We start from the raw sequence: 23,799 nt of genomic DNA, 5'->3' as shown, positions 1-23,799 counted from the left end.
TGATTGGACACACACGGTAAAACTATCTCGATAATGAACGTCCTGATTGCTGGGAGTTAAATTGGGGATGATTTGGGCCATAATGCGAAATCGAAACACCAATTTTCCCCTCTCTTGCTGGGCGCGAATACAAGGGATGCTTTCTGTGCGTTTTGGACTCGTGGAAAAAGAACACTCAATGGTGGAGAGGTTTATAGTTATGTAGGTCATCGGTAGCCCAAGTGCTTGAAAAGCTAATACGAAAGGAAAGATTCCGTGAAATTTATCATAATATTATTAGGAATCGTGATTGCTCAAAAGTTGGAAAAGGAAAGTCATTTTGATAAAATATTTTAAAGAGGAATGGGACAACGGTTATAAACCCCCTCAACAACAAGTGAGTGGAGTAGGTTTATAGCCTTTCCTCTCACTGAGAACGACCAGAAGTCAAAACTGACTTTTTTTAAATGCACAAACGTAATATCATGACTGATTCATTTTATCGGAACATTATACATGTATATAGTGACGATGAAGCTGGCAAAATTGATAACCATTGTGATGGAAATGGTGCCGATGATAAAGATAAAGGGACGATAGAACATCAAGACGATGATGACAGAATAGGTATGTCTAGGTAAAATTGTAAATTTGAATGATTACTCCTGTGTCGAGAACGACAAATACAGATTTATGTCGTGCCCAGGGATTACATATCCATTGTAATTATCATTTGCTCCAAGCGCAGGTTCTAAAATCAAAACATCTCAACACAACCGGGCATGGTGGTTCAGTGGTTGAGCGCCTGACTCATGAACGGGAGGTTGTGGTTCGATCCCTGGCCGAGTCATGAAAAAACCCTGCAGACCCAGCCCCCCCCCCCCCCGACTCCTGATAGTGGTTGTTTAACAATTGTTGTTGAGCGACGGGAACAACGTTCTTAGTGTTTGTAAATAAAACGTTAATAACGAGTTTCGCTATCGCAACGGGGACGGATTCTACAGCAGAGTGAATCTGTTGAAAATTCCCGTCAAATCACAATGGACATCTTAGAGGTCTTTGTCGAAAATTGGTGAACCGTGACAGCAGATTGTCTTAAGATTCGGAGCTGATGAAAAATTGCAAATATGTCGTTTGTCCGGAGTCCATGACGACACTGCTGTTTTTGATTCACCAATTTTCGACAAAGGATGCTTCGACATGAAGGACTTTTGACAATAGATTCTCATCGTTTAAGAGAGCGTCTGCATAGTGTTGCAAAAGTATGTTAACAATCCCTTTTTTATTTTCTCCCATTTTTCAGATGCGTCCTACTGGAATGCTAGAGGTCGCGCCGCGCTGGAGGAGGCGCTCCAAAACCAGAGACTCAACCTCAATATCGCCAAGAACATCATCTTCTTCCTCGGCGACGGCCTCGACGTCACGACGACGACGGCAGCGAGGATACGAAAGGGTCAGCTCGCCGGCGGTTTGGGCGAGGAAGCATCGCTGCATTTTGAAAGTTTTCCACATGTAGGGCTAGTTAAGGTATGAAGTTAGATAGTGTGTATGTGTTTGTGTGTTTAGGGTGGGGGTGGGTCGTGTGTGAGAGAGAGAGAATGTGTGTACACGTGATAGAGAAAGAGACGGGAGACAAGAGGGAAGAAAAGGCAGAAAGGATAGATGGAGAAACTTGAAAAATCATCGTAAATGTTGTCAAACTTAATTGCACAATGAATCGAATCTTTTATTAAAAGGATAAGTTCTCCTTAGCGTTAAGTTGGTTTTAGTCAAATTGGAGATTACTGCATACGAATGATTTTTCTTTCCTTTCTTTTATCCCTGCAGACTTATAATACAGACCGCCAGGTCCCCGATTCGGCGGGAACAGCAACAGCATATCTTTGTGGGGTGAAAAGTAAATTTGGAACTCTTGGAGTCGATGATCGTGTGGAAAGGGGAAAGTGTTCGTCGATAGAGGGAGCTGCAGTCGATTCGATTTTAATAGATTCAATGAAAGCTGGTGAGTTGTTCAGAAATTGGAATGAAGTTGAGGATATGTTTATCTTTATTACTCATATGTTTTAATCGTGATTATAAAAACCATCACAAACGACAGCACAACCACCACCATCATCATCATTTTCGTTGTCGTCATCATCATCAAATCGTCACATTCATCACCATTATCATCATCATCATCATCACCATCATCATCATTACCTTCATCACCCATCATCATCGTCATCATCACCATCATCATCTTCATCATCATCACCATCATCATCTTCACCATCATCGTCATCATCAACGTCATCATCATCATCACCCATTATCATCACCATCTTCACCATCATCATCCTCATCATCATCACCACCACCACCATCATCATCATCGTCATCATTATCACCTTCATGTTCATCACCTTCATCATCACCACCACCGCCTGCACCACATTTAACCATCTTCGAATAAAGATCAATCAATCTAATCTTCATTTCTAAACTCTATTTCATTTCCTTTCCGTTCAGGAAAGAGTACCGGATTCGTCACCACGGCTCGGGTCACCCACGCCTCGCCAGCCGCGCTCTATGCTCACACCCCAGATCGTAGGTGGGAGAATGACAAGGATCTCGATGAAAGTGACGTCAGAGAAGGCTGTAAGGACATCGCCCTCCAGCTCATCGAACACGGCAAGACCATGAACGTAAGTCTAGTGATAATGATAGCTATGCCTACATTGCTGGCGAAATGATTATGCTATAGTACTGATGGTAATGAGGAGAAAGTGGAGGAGCAGGAGGAGAATGACGAGAATGATGAAGATTTAGAATGGTTGATGTGGTGGTGGTGGTGGTGATGATGATGATGCAATGGTGGTGATGGTAATAAAGTAATTATCTTACTTAAGTATAAACAAGGCAAAGCGATTTTGTGTCTCGCCCACTTATGAAAATAACCAGAAATATCGTGATTTGCAAGGGCACGCAACAGAATTGTATCGAAACTTCATTGTGAAATGACTGGGATGGAATAAAACTTGTCATAAAAATCTTGCAGGTAAACTGTAATGTTGACCCGAAAATAACCTTTGACCTTACCATGTGACCTCTGACTGCAGCATAACATGCAGGTCCCCCAAGTCCATCTACCATCCAAGTTTGGTTGAAAAGTGACTTACGGTTGCGGAGTTAGGTGTCATAAGAGAGTCTTGCATGTAAACTTTAACGTTGACCTGAAAATGACCTTTGACCTTACCATGTGACCTCCGACTGCAGCATAACATGCAGGTCCCCCAAGTCCATCTACCATCCAAGTTTGGTTGAAAAGTGACATACGGTTGCAGAGTTAGGTGTCATAAGAGAGTCTTGCATGTAAACTTTAACGTTGACCTGAAAATAACCTTTGACCTAATACCATGTGACCTCCGACTGCAGCATAACATGCAGGTCTCCCAAGTCCATCTACCATCCAAGTTTGGTTGAAAAGTGACTTACGGTTGCGGAGTTAGGTGTCATAAGAGAGTCTTGCATGTAAACTTTAACGTTGACCTGAAAATGACCTTTGACCTTACCATGTGACCTCCGACTGCAGCATAACATGCAGGTCCCCCAAGTCCATCTACCATACAAGTTTGGTTGAAAAATGACTTACGGTTGCGGAATTAGGTGTCATAAGAGAGTCTTGCATGTAAACTTTAACGTTGACCTGAAAATGACCTTTGACCTTACCATATGACCTCCGACTGCAGCATAACATGCAGGTCCCCCAAGTCCATCTACCATCCAAGTTTGGTTGAAAAGTGACTTACGGTTGTGGAGTTATGTGTCATAAAGTTTGTGACGGACGGACGACGGACGGACGACAGACGACGGACGACATTTGGATCCTTAAGTCTCGCCTTCACCTCTGGTGGGCGAGACAAAAAATGAACTAAACATGATGATGAAGCTGATGATGATGATGATGATGAAAATGATGATGATGATGATGATGAAAATGAATATAATGATGAAGAATAAGATGATAATAATCATAGTGATGATGATGACGGCGATGATTATTAGAATGATGACAATGATGACGGAGATAATGATGGTTAGGCCTATCATTGCCGTTGTTGCTGACTTGCTGTTAATGTTTCGGTGGTGGTGGTTGTGATAGTGATGATGAAAATGAAGATGTTGCAATTGATGATGGTTTAATGACTAAAATTCATTAACCATGATTATTTTCAATACTCGAACATCGGCGCCATCACGTTAAACTCTGATAAACACAATTGCCATGATTACAAACACTCTTATTTTATCAGGTTATCATGGGCGGTGGTCGTCGCGAGCTCACGCCACGCAACGTGGAAGATCCCGAATACGATGGCGACTACGGACAGCGTCGCGATGGTCGTAATCTCATCGAAGACTGGCTCAAAGACAAAGATTCCATGAGGTCCCATTACGTCTGGAACCTTGGCGACTTCGACTCAGTCAATCCGGAGACTACCGACCATCTTATCGGTGACTATGATTAATTATTTCACGGTTGGGTTTCATTTATTTATAATTTTTAAATGACAAGAATTGATTATATTTTCACACCGCGCTCCACAATTAAATATAACCCCAGCTTTCACACAGCTGCCGAATAGGGGCTTCAGCATTTGAAGTGACATAATAAGGACACTTGAAAGCCGTTAGAAACTCATGATTGCATCTATTTTACATGTATTTAATATACAAGTATTAATTCCCTAGCAAAAAATCAAACTTGCATTTATTTTTGTGAACGTGAACTTTTGACACGACGAGGGCAAGTGTCATTTTCAAAAACTCTACTGACTCCCTACATTTATGAATACCCAGGTCTGTTCCAGCCATCGCATATGAAATACGAAGCGGATCGGAGGTGGGACAGGGCCGGGGAACCGTCCCTTGCTCAGATGACAGAGAAGGCTATCAAAATACTTCAACGGACGAGCGATAACGGATTCTTCCTTTTTGTCGAAGGTAGGTACAGTATGACCTAATGAGAATTTTTTTGATGCTGGGGATCTCGGGGGCACTGGGCACTACCACCCCCCCCCCCCGAAAAAAGGAACTGAAATCTGCTATATGGTGATTATCTTTTATCTGACACCTGGGCGGAGAGTGGCAAATGTAGATAAATGCATTGCTAGAGGACGCCAGTGCTGCGGTGGGATTTGAACCCCTGAACTTGTGGTTCAAAGTCCAGAGACTTATCCACTAACACCTCTGCATTCATACATGGACGTGGAAAATATATGGCCAGTCTTCTGGACTAGGATATAGGCTCGGGCCTACACTGCAAAAACGCCAGTGTTAATTCAGCTTGGTATCTATAGCGGCACACGCCAGAGAAGTATTAAAACAACACCGGTTTGGCGTTTATTTGGCATTTTATAAGCAACACCAATAAGTGTTAAAACAATATCGGTTTGATTCTTAACTGTTGTTGTTTCAACACCTCTGGTGTGGACCAATATAGATACCTGGCTGGTGCTAAATTAACACCGGCGTTTTTGCAGTGTACATATTTCGAGTCTCCAATAAAATCGGGTTGTGAATCAGAGCTTGTTTAAAAACAAACAAAACGGTGAAGATATGACGCAAAATTCGATACACCTTGTTAGACGATCTCCTGAAGTATCACCATTGTTCCCTTGTGATTTGCAAGGGAACTGAGATTCCAATAAAATATCAAACTATCTTAAAGCATATCTGTCGATCATCAAGTTGTCAAAGATATTTAACGGAGATGGATCGGTAAACACACAGTCTACTATCGGCCCGTATCGGGCTACCTTTACATGTGTATCTGAACGCACCCACGGGACGCGTAGCGATGACAGGCAAGTTACGCTGAAGGGTCATTTGATGGGGCAAAGTGCGTTAACATTCCGACCTTGTGGTACAAGAAACGATCTTAACGAACAAGTGATTTCAATTTTTAAGAAGCTGTATGAACGATTTGCACAATTTGCAAACAAAACAAAACATCAACAAACAATCACAAATAAAAAAAGCCAAAATCAAACTAACAATCAGAAAGATTTCTGCAATTTACAAAAAGAAAACAAAAATGAATAAAAATCGTTGACGCTGCAACGTATAATAATGCAGTGAGAATGAGCCCCGTTATAATGATATAGCGAATGAGATTTGTCAAACAGCAAAATAATTGGGGTCCCGTCACGTCATATAAAATAAAATGCAATTCTTTCAAATATATTTTTTTTTGGCGGCGGGGGGGGGGGGGGGGCTCCCCTATTTGTAGACCAGGGCCCTGTTGCATAAAAGTTACTATTATGGTAATTTGCAATCCAATTGCAACTACCAAGGTAACGCTGATCACCAACCAATCAAAATCAAGGATTCCATATAAGTTACCATTGGATGGCAAAATTACCATAATGGTAACTTTTATGCAACGGGCCCCAGGTTTAAAATATGAATGTTAGAATACAGTCATTCAAAGTGAATACAATGAAGTATATTGTTAACAATTAACTTTTATAACAATAAATAATGGTTGAACAATGAAAATATATGTCATCCTTCAGCTAGCTGTAAAATGTATACATAGTCACTTTTGTTACTGGGGGCAATGCAGAAAGAGATAAATGGAACCAAACTATTAAAATCAACCCCAATCTGATTTTGTTTTCAACCAATCACACACGCGCATTTTGGAGCATGCGTCTGATTTTCTGAATTGCGTTTTAAAACGAAACTCTTTCTTTTTTGCGATGGGCCCCCCGAATATGTCAAGATGAAATTTAATAACAAGTGTCCGCCCTTCTCGTGTTGATGTAGCCACTGGGTGGTTTGCCCATGCAGGGCACTGGAATTTCGAACAAAAACTTTAGTTTCATAGCCGGGAGGTTAGCAAACTTTGTTTCTGGGCTTGACTTTAGGGTCTTCTCAAAGTGATGAGAATTACATTTCTATAGTAGATGGTGAGATATTTTATCTTGCCAAAGTTGCCATCTCTTCAAGCAGTGATATGGCGGCCATCTTGAAATACAACTTTTAATAAATCGACTTGGCAATACAACGTATCTCGCCAGGAAGACAATACTAGAAATAATAAGTCGATTTGGCGAAATAGTGTACTTGTATCTTGCATGTATCTCGCCAAGTCGATATATGAATATTCATATAGCAAGATATCACTTCATGTCGACACACAACTTTTTAAAAGTCGACTTGGCAAGATAACGTATCTCGTCAAGTCGACACACAACTTTTTAAAAGTCGACTTGACAAGATAGCGTTTCTCTTCATGTCGACAAGCAACTTTTTAAAAGTCGACTTGGCAAGATAGCCTATCTCGCCAAGTCGAGATACAACTTTCTTTATTTGTCAACTTTGCAAGATAGTGAATCTCCTCATGTCGACATAATAAGGATATTCAGTGGTTATAGCGAATGTATCTCACATGTTTTTCGCCAAGTCGATATTGCTGTTCATATGTCAACTTATCAAGATAATGTACTGTATCTCGATATGTCGACATATAACTTTTTTTATAAGTAAACTTAGCAAGATAGCGAATCTCGCCATGTCGACATACAATTTTTTTTATAAGACGACTTCGCAAGATACTTTATGTGACATGTTGACATAATATTATTGGAATAGTAATTCAACGTCACTGATATGATATCTCGCCAAGTAAAGTTGTCTCTTTAAAGGTTCCGTAATAATGACGTATATCTCATCGTTGAAACGGTGGCAACTCAAAATAAATTTACATCAATAGGAATCCGAAACATGAAGTTTAGGAGACGATGGGTTAATATTTCACTCTTTCACCCCCTCACATGGTCATGTCACCATGTATAGACTACCCCCAAGAGGCGCCAGTGACGATAGGACTTTATTATGAAAGTCCAAATATGGCGGAAACTCATTCTGCACGTGAATGTTATTGGTAGAAATAAACTTTCTTTCAATGTCATATCATGCAATTCCATCAATCCCCAAAATACGTGATGAAGGATAATAAGTTTATGAAAATAACTTGGTTTGATCAATTAAATACCTTGTTTTCAATAAATGCTAAGGGTTGTATATCCTCAAAATGATTGATTTTATATCAAAAGGGTTTATTCCGTCAACTAAAAAATATGAAGATTAAAAGGCGAGACAGACATGATGGAGTAGGCCTATACAAAAAAGTTCGCCTTATAGTAAATTTCTAGAAATATATAACGAATCAGGTTCATATATTAAGTCTCTGGGAATTTATTTATCACCGTGTCGTGTGATCTATATCAAGATTTTATAAATGGGTGTATGAACTCAGATTTTCAAGAGGGAAAAGGGTTCGAGCAAGGATTTCTTGGTCAAATACGAATTTTTAAATCCGCGATTGGTCCATAATGTCAATCACAAATAACGAAATATAAACGAAGATTCCATTAATCAGACTGTATGATCAATATTTCGCCCCCTTCTAAGTTTCTTCAGGATAAAAATCACGTGATACGAAAGCGTAAAATATCGGCGGAGGAGGTCTGATTACACCAAAGGTAAGGGCACCTAAAGTCGCAAATTGGAAAGTGAAATGCATACGACTAAAGATTTAGAACTCAAGACTGTAAGCATAACTACACTCCATTGAATAGTGAGTGAAACAAATATTACGAGTTCTGTTTAGGGGGCGAATGGATTCCCCCTTATAATATCGATTAGGTAGTTTCTTACATGTCTTATGGACACTTAAATAATCTGACCACCACGATGTCCATGGCCTCAGTGTGTTAACCTGTTGATCACTGGCTTCAGTCATTCCTATTTGTTTTGTACAGGGATCACCTAGTTCTTTAAGGCAATGGGTTAAAGAAAAGACACTTTCTCCCCCATTCTCTCCATCTCTCACCCTCTCTCCTTTCCCTCTGTCACTCTCCATCATCCCCTTCCTCTCTCTCTCTCTTTCCCTGTTTTTTCTTCTAAGTTCTTTGTCTTTCTCCCTGTCATCGTCGCTCTTAAACCATGCTCTAAAAACGGATCATAAAAACAAGCAATATGTCTTTATTTTCCCTGCCATCATGCCATGCATGTCGGCAGTTCCAGCAATATTGTACAGACCACCAGTCAGTCAAATAATGTTCATCGGATGTTCTTGTCTAAAGGCTTTTGAGGATGATAACATATACGCGAGAAGAAAGTCTAGAAGAAATCTAGACCCTTCTTTTTATAAAATAATTTGTACCGTATTTTCATTTCTCTACTCCCTGCTATCACTGTGTATATTTCTTTCAAAACGAAAATAAATAAAATTGGGTAACGTCTTCGTCTTGTTTATTTCATGTTTTATATACAGTTTCCGTATTTTCTTAATACAAACAGATGAAAAAGAAGTCTATATATATTTTGAGGAGAACTGTGAGTCGAAATAAATAGCGAAAATGCCTTGTTTTTTAACTTTCTTTCAGAGCAATGATATTTTGTTCCAGTTAAAAAAAAAAAAAAACTTTAAAATGAATTGTCGGCGATCATTTATTATCGGTCACTTTCAACAAGGTGTTTGGTTTACAAAATGCTTTATTAAGAAACGATTTTTTCAAATTCTCTATATGTGGACATTTTTGGCAAAAGTATATTGTTTTAAATCATTCAGCCTTATAGTTCATGAACTATAAATTTCACGCCGTGGTTTCTATTAACAATACTTCCGTTTTAATGAAAAATATGCGCATTTTATTTTGTCTTTTCGTTAAATGGTACCATTTTCCCAAACAATCGAAACGGTCAGCGCCAAAATATCGACCACCATTAATTCAAATCAAAGTTGTGTGAGTAAAATTAAATAAGGAAAGAATCTGACTATAAAGTTACATAACAATGTCCCCTTGGTAGAAAGTTTCTTTTAGAAGAGAACGGTGCGATGTAATCCGGTAATGAACTCGAAACCATGATGATAAATGCTTTGTGGTTATGTTACAATATTATTAAATTATGAAAATGGGGGGGGGGGGGTATCAACGCACCCAGAGCCATTCTTACTTTCGTCAGTCGTATACGGCACGACATGAATGCGGCCACCCATAACACCCTTTGGTAATCCAGTATCAATTCGAAACCAATAATGATGACCAATGCTTTATGATTATGCCCATGCATGTTAACATCTTATTCACGAATATCACAGGTGCAATTCGTACCCTCCCCCATGTAGATTTGGGGACGGATTCGGCATTATTTGTGAGTCATGTGAGTAGTGGGATAGCCGACAATATTGCGAAAATCTCAAACATATAACCAGCTGATATATGTGCATGATGTTTGTCGGCGCGATAGCGATAGGGGGGGGGGGGGGGGCTTTCCACGAAAATCAAATTTGGTCGGAATCTCCACCATTACCCGGGACCAGTACCCTTGTTAACATTCGAATGTTGGATGATACGAAAAATATTATTCACATTTCTGAACCCTTTACAGACAGACTTTGAGGTATTTCTTGGTGCTTTTTTACCATTCATATTTCAAGTCCCCAAAAGTCCATATAGATTCTGACACCCCACACCGGGCGATTTTCTCCCATCCTGAAATACGCCATTATTCATGTCTGTGGTCATTTGGCATATTGGCGACAGTGCTTAGCCTTATTCCTGAAAAATCTCTCTCAACACGCCGAGTGACAGTCATATTTCTCGCGTTGAGAGTCGCCGCCAAGGGAGCGATTTAAGGTGGGCTGGAGGGGGAGAGCAAGGGGGGGGGGGCGGCAGCGGACGGGAAGCAGCAAAGCGGTGCCTTAAATCATGGACCTACTACATGCTTAAATATAAATTTCCAAATTTACTCCTGTGGGAGTTCAGAAGCAAACCTTTTTTATATCGATGATGGTCATAATAGTGCGATACGAAACTGTGCAAGCATTTAAAACAACAACAATAATAATGCACAAAGTTAATTAACCACTTTACACTTGTTCCTTTTAAACATTCATCATTTTATCATCTTATTCCCTAAACGTTCTTCAATCTTTACCTTTTCTCCTTCGTTCAATTCCCACGAATGACCTGATATTCTCCACTCAAATTTTTTTTCTACCATACTTTCATGTTCTCCCTCTTTTTCCCCATCCCGCTCTCTATCTATTTTGCCCTCTAAAGTCTAAACCCACGTTCAGGTTCATGTGCTATCTAACTTCAACCATTTTATTTCACTTTCTAAGTCTGTCTTTTAATTGCCCATGCTTCAAAATGTTTCAGACCCCCACACCTCACAAAGGAAAGAAACATAAAACGTTATCACAACGCTTGAATAATCAGGGGAGTCGGTCGCCCCTGCAATTTTCTATCTTTTTAGCTCACTATTAATCCTCAAAATCCTAGAATCTATTCATCTTTTCTTCCAATTATCTGTTTCTCCAGCTGGTCGAATCGACCACGGCCACCACGACGGGATGGCTCGAGACGCCTTGACAGAGACCCTTTCCATGGACGACGCCATCGGGGTTGCACTTCGTCTTACAAGCTCAGAAGATACGCTGATCGTATCTACTGCTGACCACGCCCACGTGATGACGATGGCGGGCTACCCATCAAGGGGAAATCCAATTCTCGGTACGAAAACAGCGTTTTACATGAATAGTTTAATGTTCTTTATGTGCGTATTCTGGGGGGGGGGGGGCTCGAGGCCCTGACCCCCGGGGAAGGCCAAAAAGAGGAAGATAAGAGAGGGAAAGAAGAAGAGAAAGAGGGAAAAAGGCGGAAAGAGACAAGGAAAAGAAAGAGAAGCGGGAAGGGGGGGGGGGCGCCGAATTGATTTCCAACATAGGGCACTAAATTGATGTTCGACATAGGGAGTGGCGAATTGATGTTCAATCTAGGGGGGGGGGCGCCTAACTGATGTTCGACCAAGGGGGTGCCTAATTGATGTTCAATCTAGGGGGAGAGGCCGCCGAATTGATGTTCGACATATGGGGAGCCGAATTAATGTTCAACCTAGATGGGTCGGGCGCCAAATTGATGTTCAACCTAGGGGCGAGGAATTGATGTTGAACCTCGGTGGGTCGGGCACCAAATTAATGTTAGGCCTAGGGGCGCCGAAATGTCGATGTACGACATAGGGATGTCTACTTGATGTTGTACTTAGGGACGCCTAGGGAGGCACCCAATTGATGTTCGACATGGGGGCGCCGCATTGATGTTGAATCTAGCAGGGCGCCAAATTGATGTTCCAACTACAGGGGGCGCCTAATTGATGTTTTACTTAGGGGCGCCGAATTGATGTTCAACATGGGGGGGGGGGGCAAATTGATGTTCAACATCGGTGTCGGGCGCCAAATTAATGTTAGACCTAGGGGCGCCGAAATGTCGATGTCCGACATAGGGATGCCTAATTGATATTTTGCCTAGGGGCGCCAAATTGATGTTGAATCTAGCATTCTAGTGGGGCGCCGAATTGATGTTCGATCTAAGGGGGAGGCACCAAATTCATGTTGAACTGGGGGGGGGGGGGGGCGCCTAATTGAGGTTCGACATAGGGGGGGGGGGCAAATTGATGTTCAACCATGGTTGGTCGTGGGCCGGATTGATGTTTGACCAAGAGGCGCCAAATTTATGTTCAACATAGGGGCGCCGACTTGATGTTCAACCCTGGGGGATTGGGGAGCTGATTTGAAGTTCGACATAGGGGGATGCCGAATTGATGTTCAACCTAGGTTTGGTTTGGCGCCAAATTAATATTAGACCTAGGGGCACCGAAATGTCGATGTCCGACATAGGGATGCCTAATTGATATTTTGCCTAGGGGCGCCGAATTGATGTTCGACATCAGTGTCGGGGGCCGGACTGATGTTTGACCTAGGGGTGCCGAATCGATGTCTGACATAGGGGGCGCCGAATTGATGTTCAACATCGGTGTCGGGCGCCAAATTAACGTTAGACCTAGGGGCGCCGAAATGTCGATGTCCGACATAGGGATGCCTAATTGATGTTTTGCTGAGGGGCGCCAAATTGATGTTAGACATAGGGGCTCCGACTTGATGTTGTACCGAGGGGGAAGGCACCAAATTCATGTTGAACCGGGGGGGGGGCACCTAATTGGTGTTCGATCTCGGGGCGCTAATTGAGGTTTAACTTAGGGGCGCCGAATTGATGTTTGACATGGGGGGGCAAATTGATGTTCAACATCGGTGTCGGGGGTTGGACTGATGTTCGACCTAGGGGTGCCGAATCAATGTTCGACATAGGGGGGCACCGAATTGATGTTCAACAAAGGTGGTTCGGGCGCCGAATTGAACTTCGACATAGGGGACGTCAACTTGATTTTGACCTAGAGGGGTGCCGAATTGATGTTCGACATAGGGGCGTCGAATTGATGTTCAACCTAGGGGAGAGGCCGCCGAATTGATGTTCGACATATGGGGGAGCCAAATTAATGTTCCACCTAGGAGGGGGGGTGCCTAATTGGTGTTGGACCTAGGGGTGCTGAAATGATCTTTTACTAAGGGGTGCCGAATTGATGTTCGACATGGGATGGGGGGCAAATTGATGTTCAACATCGGTGTCAGACTGATGTTCGACCTAGGGGTGCCGAATCAATGTTCCACATAGGGGGGCGCCGAATTGATAATCAACAAAGGTGGTTCGGGCGCCGAATTGAAGTTCGACATAGGGGACGTCGACTTGATTTTGACTTAGAGGGGTGCCAAATTGATATTCGACAAAGGGGCGTCGAATTGATGTTCAACCTAGGGGAGAGGCCGCCGAATTGATGTTCGACATATGGGGGAGCCAAGTTAATGTTCCACCCAGGAGGGGGGGTGCCTAATTGGTGTTGGACCTAGGGGTGCTGAATTGATCTTTTACTGAGGGGTGCCGAATTGGTGTTCGACATGGGAGGGGGGGCAAATTGATGTTCAACATCGGTGTCAGACCGATGTTCGACCTAGGGGTGCCGAATCAATGTTCCACATAGGGGGGCGCCGAATTGATAATCAACAAAGGTGGTTCGGGCGCCGAATTGAAGTTCGACATAGGGGACGTCGACTTGATTTTGACCTAGAGGGGTGCCGAATTAAAGTTAGACATAGGGGCGTGGAATTGATGTTCCACATGGGGGGATAATTGATGTTCAACCTAGGTTTGGTTTGGCGCCAAATTAATATTAGACCTAGGGGCACCGAAATGTCGATGTCCGACATAGGGATGCCTAATTGATATTTTGCCTAGGGGCGCCGAATTGATGTTCGACATCAGTGTTGGGGGCCGGACTGATGTTTGACCTAGGGGTGCCGAATCGATGTCTGACATAGGGGGCGCCGAATTGATGTTCAATATCGGTGTCGGGCGCCAAATTAACGTTAGACCTAGGGGCGCCGAAATGTCGATGTCCGACATAGGGATGCCTAATTGATGTTTTGCTCAGGGGCGCCAAATTGATGTTAGACATAGGGGCTCCAACTTGATGTTGTACCGAGGGGGAAGGCACCAAATTCATGTTGAACCGGGGGGGGGGGAGGGCACCTAATTGGTGTTCGATCTCGGGGCGCTAATTGAGGTTTAACTTAGGGGCGCCGAATTGATGTTTGACATGGGGGGGCAAATTGATGTTCAACATCGGTGTCGGGGGTTGGACTGATGTTCGACCTAGGGGTGCCGAATCAATGTTCGACATAGGGGGGCACCGAATTGATGTTCAACAAAGGTGGTTCGGGCGCCGAATTGAACTTCGACATAGGGGACGTCAACTTGATTTTGACCTAGAGGGGTGCCGAATTGATGTTCGACAAAGGGGCGTCGAATTGATGTTCAACCTAGGGGAGAGGCCGCCGAATTGATGTTCGACATATGGGGGAGCCAAGTTAATGTTCCATCCAGGAGGGGGGGTGCCTAATAGGTGTTGGACCTAGGGGTGCTGAATTTATCTTTTACTTAGGGGTGCCGAATTGGTGTTCGACATGGGAGGGGGGGCAAATTGATGTTCAACATCGGTGTCAGACCGATGTTCAACCTAGGGGTGCCGAATCAATGTTCCACATAAGGGGGCGCCGAATTGATAGTCAACAAAGGTGGTTCGGGCGCCGAATTGAAGTTCGACATAGGGGACGTCGACTTGATTTTGACCTAGAGGGGTGCCGAATTAAAGTTAGACATAGGGGCGTGGAATTGATGTTCCACATGGGGGGATAATTGATGTTCAACATCGGTGTCGGGCGCCAAATTAATGTTAGACCTAGGGGCGCCGAAATGTCGATGTCCGACATAGGGATGCCTAATTGATATTTTGCCTAGGGGCGCCCAATTGATGTTCGACATAGGGGGCGCCAAATTGATGTTGAATCTAGTGGGGCGCCGAATTGATGTTCGACCTAAGGGGGAGGCACCAAATTCATGTTGAACCTGGGGGGGGGGGGCGCCTAATTGAGGTTCGACATAGGGAGGGGGGCAAATTGATGTTCAACCAAGGTTGGTCGGGGGCCGGATTGATGTTTGACCAAGAGGCGCCAAATTTATGTTCGACATAGGGGCGCCGACTTGATGTTCAACCCTGGAGGATTGGGGAGCTGATTTGATGTTCGACCTAGGGGTGCCGAATCAATGTTCCACATAGGGGGGCGCCGAATTGATAATCAACAAAGGTGGTTCGGGCGCCGAATTGAAGTTCGACATAGGGGACGTCAACTTGATTTTGACCTAGAGGGGTGCCGAATTGATGTTCGACATAGGGGCGTCGAATTGATGTTCAACCTAGGGGAGAGGCCGCCGAATTGATGTTCGACATATGGGGGAGCCAAATTTATGTTCCACCTAGGAGGGGGGGTGCCTAATTGGTGTTGGACCTAGGGGTGCTGAAATTATCTTTTACTAAGGGGTGCCGAATTGATGTTCGACATGGGATGGGGGGCAAATTGATGTTCAACATCGGTGTCAGACTGATGTTCGACCAAGGGGTGCCGAATCTATGTTCCACATAGGGGGGCGCCGAATTGATAATCAACAAAGGTGGTTCGGGCGCCGAATTGTAGTTCGACATAGGGGACGTCGACTTGATTTTTACTTAGAGGGGTGCCAAATTGATATTCGACAAAGGGGCGTCGAATTGATGTTCAACCTAGGGGAGAGGCCGCCGAATTGATGTTCGACATATGGGGGAGCCAAGTTAATGTTCCACCCAGGAGGGGGGGTGCCTAATTGGTGTTGGACCTAGGGGTGCTGAATTTATCTTTTACTTAGGGGTGCCGAATTGGTGTTCGACATGGGAGGGGGGGCAAATTGATGTTCAACATCGGTGTCAGACCGATGTTCGACCTAGGGGTGCTGAATCAATGTTCCACATAGGGGGGCGCCGAATTGATAATCAACAAAGGTGGTTCGGGCGCCGAATTGAAGTTCGACATAGGGGACGTCGACTTGATTTTGACCTAGAGGGGTGCCGAATTAAAGTTAGACATAGGGGCGTGGAATTGATGTTCCACATGGGGGGATAATTGATGTTCAACATCGGTGTCGGGCGCCAAATTAATGTTAGACCTAGGGGCGCCGAAATGTCGATGTCCGACATAGGGATGCCTAATTGATATTTTGCCTAGGGGCGCCCAATTGATGTTCGACATAGGGGGCGCCAAATTGATGTTGAATCTAGTGGGGCGCCGAATTGATGTTCGACCTAAGGGGGAGGCACCAAATTCATGTTGAACCTGGGGGGGGCGCCTAATTCAGGTTCGACATAGGGGGGGGGGGGCAAATTGATGTTCAACCAAGGTTGGTCGGGGGCCGGATTGATGTTTGACCAAGAGGCGCCAAATTTATGTTCGACATAGGGGCGCTGACTTGATGTTCAACCCTGGGGGATTGGGGAGCTGATTTGATGTTCGACCAAGGGGTGCCGAATCAATGTTCCACATAGGGGGGCGCCGAATTGAAAATCAACAAAGGTGGTTCGGGCGCCGAATTGAAGTTCGACATAGGGGATGTCGACTTGATTTTGACCTAGAGGGGTGCCAAATTGATATTCGACAAAGGGGCGTCGAATTGATGTTCAACCTAGGGGAGAGGCCGCCGAATTGATGTTCGACATATGGGGGAGCCAAGTTAATGTTCCACCCAGGAGGGGGGGTGCCTAATTGGTGTTGGACCTAGGGGTGCTGAATTTATCTTTTACTCAGGGGTGCCGAATTGGTGTTCGACATGGGAGGGGGGGCAAATTGATGTTCAACATCGGTGTCAGACCGATGTTCGACCTAGGGGTGCCGAATCAATGTTCCACATAGGGGGGCGCCGAATTGATAATCAACAAAGGTGGTTCGGGCGCCGAATTGAAGTTCGACATAGGGGACGTCGACTCGATTTTGACCTAGAGGGGTGCCGAATTAAAGTTAGACATAGGGGCGTGGAATTGATGTTCCACATGTGGGGCAAATTGATGTTCAACATCGGTGTCGGGCGCCAAATTAATGTTAGACCTAGGGGCGCCGAAATGTCGATGTCCGACATAGGGATGCCTAATTGATATTTTGCCTAGGGGCGCCCAATTGATGTTCGACATAGGGGGCGCCAAATTGATGTTGAATCTAGTGGGGCGCCGAATTGATGTTCGACCTAAGGGGGAGGCACCAAATTCATGTTGAACCTGGGGGGGGGGGCGCCTAATTGAGGTTCGACATAGGGAGGGGGGCAAATTGATGTTCAACCAAGGTTGGTCGGGGGCCGGATTGATGTTTGACCAAGAGGCGCCAAATTTATGTTCGACATAGGGGCGCCGACTTGATGTTCAACCCTGGAGGATTGGGGAGCTGATTTGATGTTCGACCTAGGGGTGCCGAATCAATGTTCCACATAGGGGGGCGCCGAATTGATAATCAACAAAGGTGGTTCGGGCGCCGAATTGAAGTTCGACATAGGGGACGTCAACTTGATTTTGACCTAGAGGGGTGCCGAATTGATGTTCGACATAGGGGCGTCGAATTGATGTTCAACCTAGGGGAGAGGCCGCCGAATTGATGTTCGACATATGGGGGAGCCAAATTTATGTTCCACCTAGGAGGGGGGGTGCCTAATTGGTGTTGGACCTAGGGGTGCTGAAATGATCTTTTACTAAGGGGTGCCGAATTGATGTTCGACATGGGATGGGGGGCAAATTGATGTTCAACATCGGTGTCAGACTGATGTTCGACCAAGGGGTGCCGAATCTATGTTCCACATAGGGGGGCGCCGAATTGATAATCAACAAAGGTGGTTCGGGCGCCGAATTGTAGTTCGACATAGGGGACGTCGACTTGATTTTTACTTAGAGGGGTGCCAAATTGATATTCGACAAAGGGGCGTCGAATTGATGTTCAACCTAGGGGAGAGGCCGCCGAATTGATGTTCGACATATGGGGGAGCCAAGTTAATGTTCCACCCAGGAGGGGGGGTGCCTAATTGGTGTTGGACCTAGGGGTGCTGAATTTATCTTTTACTTAGGGGTGCCGAATTGGTGTTCGACATGGGAGGGGGGGCAAATTGATGTTCAACATCGGTGTCAGACCGATGTTCGACCTAGGGGTGCTGAATCAATGTTCCACATAGGGGGGCGCCGAATTGATAATCAACAAAGGTGGTTCGGGCGCCGAATTGAAGTTCGACATAGGGGACGTCGACTTGATTTTGACCTAGAGGGGTGCCGAATTAAAGTTAGACATAGGGGCGTGGAATTGATGTTCCACATGGGGGGATAATTGATGTTCAACATCGGTGTCGGGCGCCAAATTAATGTTAGACCTAGGGGCGCCGAAATGTCGATGTCCGACATAGGGATGCCTAATTGATATTTTGCCTAGGGGCGCCCAATTGATGTTCGACATAGGGGGCGCCAAATTGATGTTGAATCTAGTGGGGCGCCGAATTGATGTTCGACCTAAGGGGGAGGCACCAAATTCATGTTGAACCTGGGGGGGGCGCCTAATTCAGGTTCGACATAGGGGGGGGGGCAAATTGATGTTCAACCAAGGTTGGTCGGGGGCCGGATTGATGTTTGACCAAGAGGCGCCAAATTTATGTTCGACATAGGGGCGCTGACTTGATGTTCAACCCTGGGGGATTGGGGAGCTGATTTGATGTTCGACCAAGGGGTGCCGAATCAATGTTCCACATAGGGGGGCGCCGAATTGATAATCAACAAAGGTGGTTCGGGCGCCGAATTGAAGTTCGACATAGGGGATGTCGACTTGATTTTGACCTAGAGGGGTGCCAAATTGATATTCGACAAAGGGGCGTCGAATTGATGTTCAACCTAGGGGAGAGGCCGCCGAATTGATGTTCGACATATGGGGGAGCCAAGTTAATGTTCCACCCAGGAGGGGGGGTGCCTAATTGGTGTTGGACCTAGGGGTGCTGAATTTATCTTTTACTCAGGGGTGCCGAATTGGTGTTCGACATGGGAGGGGGGGCAAATTGATGTTCAACATCGGTGTCAGACCGATGTTCGACCTAGGGGTGCCGAATCAATGTTCCACATAGGGGGGCGCCGAATTGATAATCAACAAAGGTGGTTCGGGCGCCGAATTGAAGTTCGACATAGGGGACGTCGACTCGATTTTGACCTAGAGGGGTGCCGAATTAAAGTTAGACATAGGGGCGTGGAATTGATGTTCCACATGTGGGGCAAATTGATGTTCAACATCGGTGTCGGGCGCCAAATTAATGTTAGACCTAGGGGCGCCGAAATGTCGATGTCCGACATAGGGATGCCTAATTGATATTTTGCCTAGGGGCGCCCAATTGATGTTCGACATAGGGGGCGCCAAATTGATGTTGAATCTAGTGAGGCGCCGAATTGATGTTCGACCTAAGGGGGAGGCACCAAATTCATGTTGAACCGGGGGGGGGGGGGGCGCCTAATTGAGGTTCGACATAGGGGGGGGGGCAAATTGATGTTCAACCAAGGTTGGTCGGGGGCCGGATTGATGTTTGACCAAGAGGCGCCAAATTTATGTTCGACATAGGGGCGCCGAATTGATGTCTAACCCTGGGGGATTGGGGAGCTGATTTGAAGTTCGACATAGGGGGATGCCGAATTGATGTTCAACCTAGGTTTGGTTTGGCCCCAAATTAATGTTAGACCTAGGGACGCTGAAATGTCGATATCCGACATAGGGATACGTAATTGATGTTTTGCCGAGGGGCGCCAAATTGATGTTCGACATAGGGGCGCCGACTTAATGTTGTACTTGGGGGCGCCTAGGGAGGCGCCCAATTGATGTTCGACATAGGGGGCGCCGCATTGATGTTGAATCTAGCGGGGCGCCAAATTGATGTTCCAACTACAGGGGGCGCCTAATTGATGTTTTACTTAGGGGCACCGAATTGATATTTTGCCTAGGGGCGCCCAATTGATGTTCGACATAGGGGGCACCAAATTGATGTTGAATCTAGTGGGGCGACGAATTGATGTTCGACCTAAGGGGGAGGCACCAAATTCATGTTGAACCGGGGGGGGGGGGGGGCGCCTAATTGAGGTTCGACATAGGGGGGGGGGCAAATTGATGTTCAAGCAAGGTTGGTCGGGGGCCGGATTAATGTTTGACCAAGAGGCGCCAAATTTATGTTTGACATAGGGGCGCCTACTTGATGTTCAACCCTGGGGGATTGGGGAGCTGATTTGAAGTTCGACATAGGGGGATGCCGAATTGATGTTCAACCAAGGTTGGTCGGATTTATGTTTGACCAAGAGGCGCCAAATTTATGTTCGACATAGGGGCGCCTATTTGATGTTCAACCCTGGGGGATTGGGGAGCTGATTTGAAGTTCGACATAGGGGGATGCCGAATTGATGTTCAACCTAGGTTTGTTTTGGCGCCAAATTAATGTTAGACTTAGGGACGCTGAAATGTCGATATCCGACATAGGGATACGTTATTGATGTTTTGCCGAGGGGCGCCGAATTGATGTTTGACATAAGGGCGCCGACTTAATGTTGTACTTGGGGGCGCATAGGGAGGCGGTCAATTGATGTTCGACATAGGGGGCGCCGCATTGATGTTGAATCTAGCAGGGCGCCAAATTGATGTTCCAACTACAAGGGGCGCCTAATTCATGTTTTACCTATTGGAGCCCAATAGATATGCGACATAGGGGGGGGGGGGGCGCTGAATTGATGTTCAACTTAGAGAAGTGAAAGCTGATTTGAAGTTCGACATAGGGGACGTCGACTTCATTTTGACCTAGGGGGGTGCCGAATTTATGTTTGACATAGGGGCGCCGACTTGATGTTCAACCCTGGGGGATTGGGGAGCTGATTTTAAGTTCGACACAGGGGGATGCCGAATTGATGTTCAACCTGGGGGGGGGGCAAATTGATGTTCAACATCGGTGTCGGGCGCCAAATTAATGTTAGACCTAGGGGCACCGAAATGTCGATGTCCGACATAGGGATGCCTAATTGATATTTTGCCTAGGGGCGCCGAATTGATGTTCGACATCAGTGTCGGGGGCCGGACTGATGTTTGACCTAGGGGTGCCGAATCGATGTCTGACATAGGGGGCGCCGAATTGATGTTCAACATCGGTGTCGGGCGCCAAATTAACGTTAGACCTAGGGGCGCCGAAATGTCGATGTCCGACATAGGGATGCCTAATTGATGTTTTGCTGAGGGGCGCCAAATTGATGTTAGACATAGGGGCTCCGACTTGATGTACCGAGGGGGAAGGCACCAAATTCATGTTGAACCGGGGACCAGACTGATATTGACCTAGGGGTGCCGAATCTATGTTCGACATAGGGGGGCGCTGAATTGATGTTCAACTAAGGTGGGTCAGGTCCAGATTTATGTTTGAACAAGAGGCGCCAATTTATGTTTGACATAGGGGGGCCGACTTGATGTTCAACCCTGGGGGATTGGGGAGCTGATTTGAAGTTCGACATAGGGGGATGCCGAATTGATGTTCAACCGGGGGGGGGGGGGGGGGGTGCCTAATTGGACCTAGGGGTGCTGAATTGATGTTTTACTTATGGGAGCCGAATTGATGTTCGACATAGGGGGCGCTGAATTGATGTTCAACCTAGTAGTGATTAAAGAAAGAATGAAGTGGGGGGAAAAGAAGCGATATAGAAAAAGAAAAACAGTAAGAAAATTGAAGAAAGAAAAATATTAGAATGAGAGGTCTTGGTCATGTAGTCTATAATATCCATGTTATTCATTTGAGAGAAAAAAAAGTGATGTCATCTTTAAGTTGTCTTCCCCCTAACAAAAATAAAATGTGGTGTCGCCCCTACAGACATTCATATCTCATTATTCAATTCTCTTTAAAAATATATACATGTGTATATATAGTAGAAAATGTCGACCTTTCATAATTTGAACATTCACTTCTTTTTAGAACAGATAATACATTAAAAACAAGCATAATGTGCCTCCTTTAAATCAAATTTCTCTTAGTTCCAACATATTCTGTGATCCAAAATTATTTAGAGACAAGTCCAATGTTTTAGAAACAATTTTGATTACCGATGTATTTCACATGCAGGTTTAGAGGACCATTATTTGGCCGATGATGATCTGCCCTATGCTACTCTCAGCTATGCCAACGGTCCAGGAGCCTTGCATTTAGCATCTTCCTATCGAAAGCATGGCACTCGTGAAAATCTAACCACGGTAGACACAGGTAAATAGAAATATCAAGTTTATTTATTTCATCTGAACTAGTCTAAAATACACTTTCACACTAAAAGGCTGCCAATATTAACAAAGAATAATTTTGAGTTATTAATGTTAAAATTCTGTTTGAATACATTTAAAGATTAAGAAATTTTATGTGGGTGTGCCGTTATAGTTCAATTCAATTCAATTCAATTCAAAATGGTTTATTAAAAATACTTTCTTTGCAGCAAAAGCCAAATTGCAAAAGTTTACATTTCAAACAAATCATCAATAACGAGGTAAAAATAAGTAGTACTACGATCAAATTTATATCGATTATTTTGTAAACCGGTGTTCAACAGCTTTAATTCGATCAAACATCGATGCATCAAATTTTGAAGGCGGGAAAATCATAGATGACAGATATTACTCTCGGATCTTTTTATCAAAGTGGAGACAATGGCAGAGCAGGGATTCGAACCCACAAACTCACGATTATGAGTCCAATGATCTAACCACTAGACCCTTATTAACTTGGTTGTGCTCAATTTACCACTTTCCATCTTTCAGAGGAGACAGGTCATCAGCAGCAGGCGCTGGTTCCCTTTGACGAAGAGACACACGGAGGACAGGACGTCATGGTGTACGCCCGGGGGCCGATGTCCCACCTATTCCACGGTGTCCAAGAACAGAGTTACATACCTCACGCGATTCGCTACGCAGCATGCCTCGCGGGCGAGACCGAACACTGCATCAACGGGCAGGCCCGTTGGTGTGAGGGTGCTACAGCCAGTGCAAGCAGTAGCAGCAGCAGCAGCAGGACCAAGGATCAAGCGGAAGTCGAGGCTCACGTAGGTGGGTCAGCCATTAGTTGGAGGACACACACCGGAATCTTCCAAGTTATTGTGTCCACATGCTTAGCAATCGGTATTGTGTCTATTTATTAATGGTGAATGTCCTCGACTGACTAACCTAGTATCCGATTTAAGTATGGTCCTTTGTGTTTTGCATTCCATGAGAAACGGGTTAGTGTTATTTAATGAAGGATGTCGAGAAAGGAAAAATGCATCCATTTTTATTGACATTGGGAATAACCAAGTAAATAGTATCCTCAGAATTGGAGACCCTACCAAGTCTCAGTGTGCTACTTCTTTCCGAACATGAATCTTGCTATAAGGCTCTACACATCTTTGAATTACAGTATGATGAACATATGTTACATTGTCTGCAGAGAGAAATATTGATCC

The 23,799-nt window shown here is 44.8% G+C and overlaps 1 protein-coding gene across 1 annotated transcript; it reads left to right on the top strand.

Moving 5' to 3' along the window:
• Nucleotides 1–464: 464 nt before the first annotated feature.
• On the top strand, nt 465–11,984 carry LOC129275975 (alkaline phosphatase, tissue-nonspecific isozyme-like). Its single transcript, XM_064109728.1, has 8 exons — nt 465–606; nt 1,283–1,506; nt 1,807–1,981; nt 2,491–2,666; nt 4,275–4,476; nt 4,822–4,965; nt 11,361–11,552; nt 11,878–11,984. The coding sequence occupies exons 1-8, from the start codon at nt 465–467 to the stop codon at nt 11,982–11,984; spliced, it is 1,362 nt and encodes a 453-aa protein (XP_063965798.1).
• Nucleotides 11,985–23,799: the final 11,815 nt, after the last annotated feature.

Source organism: Lytechinus pictus, chromosome 14, assembly GCF_037042905.1.
Source record: "Lytechinus pictus isolate F3 Inbred chromosome 14, Lp3.0, whole genome shotgun sequence".
Taxonomy (NCBI): domain Eukaryota; kingdom Metazoa; phylum Echinodermata; class Echinoidea; order Temnopleuroida; family Toxopneustidae; genus Lytechinus; species Lytechinus pictus.
The sequence above is the reverse complement of the archived record's forward strand: the minus strand, read 5'-3'. Positions and strand labels throughout refer to the sequence as shown.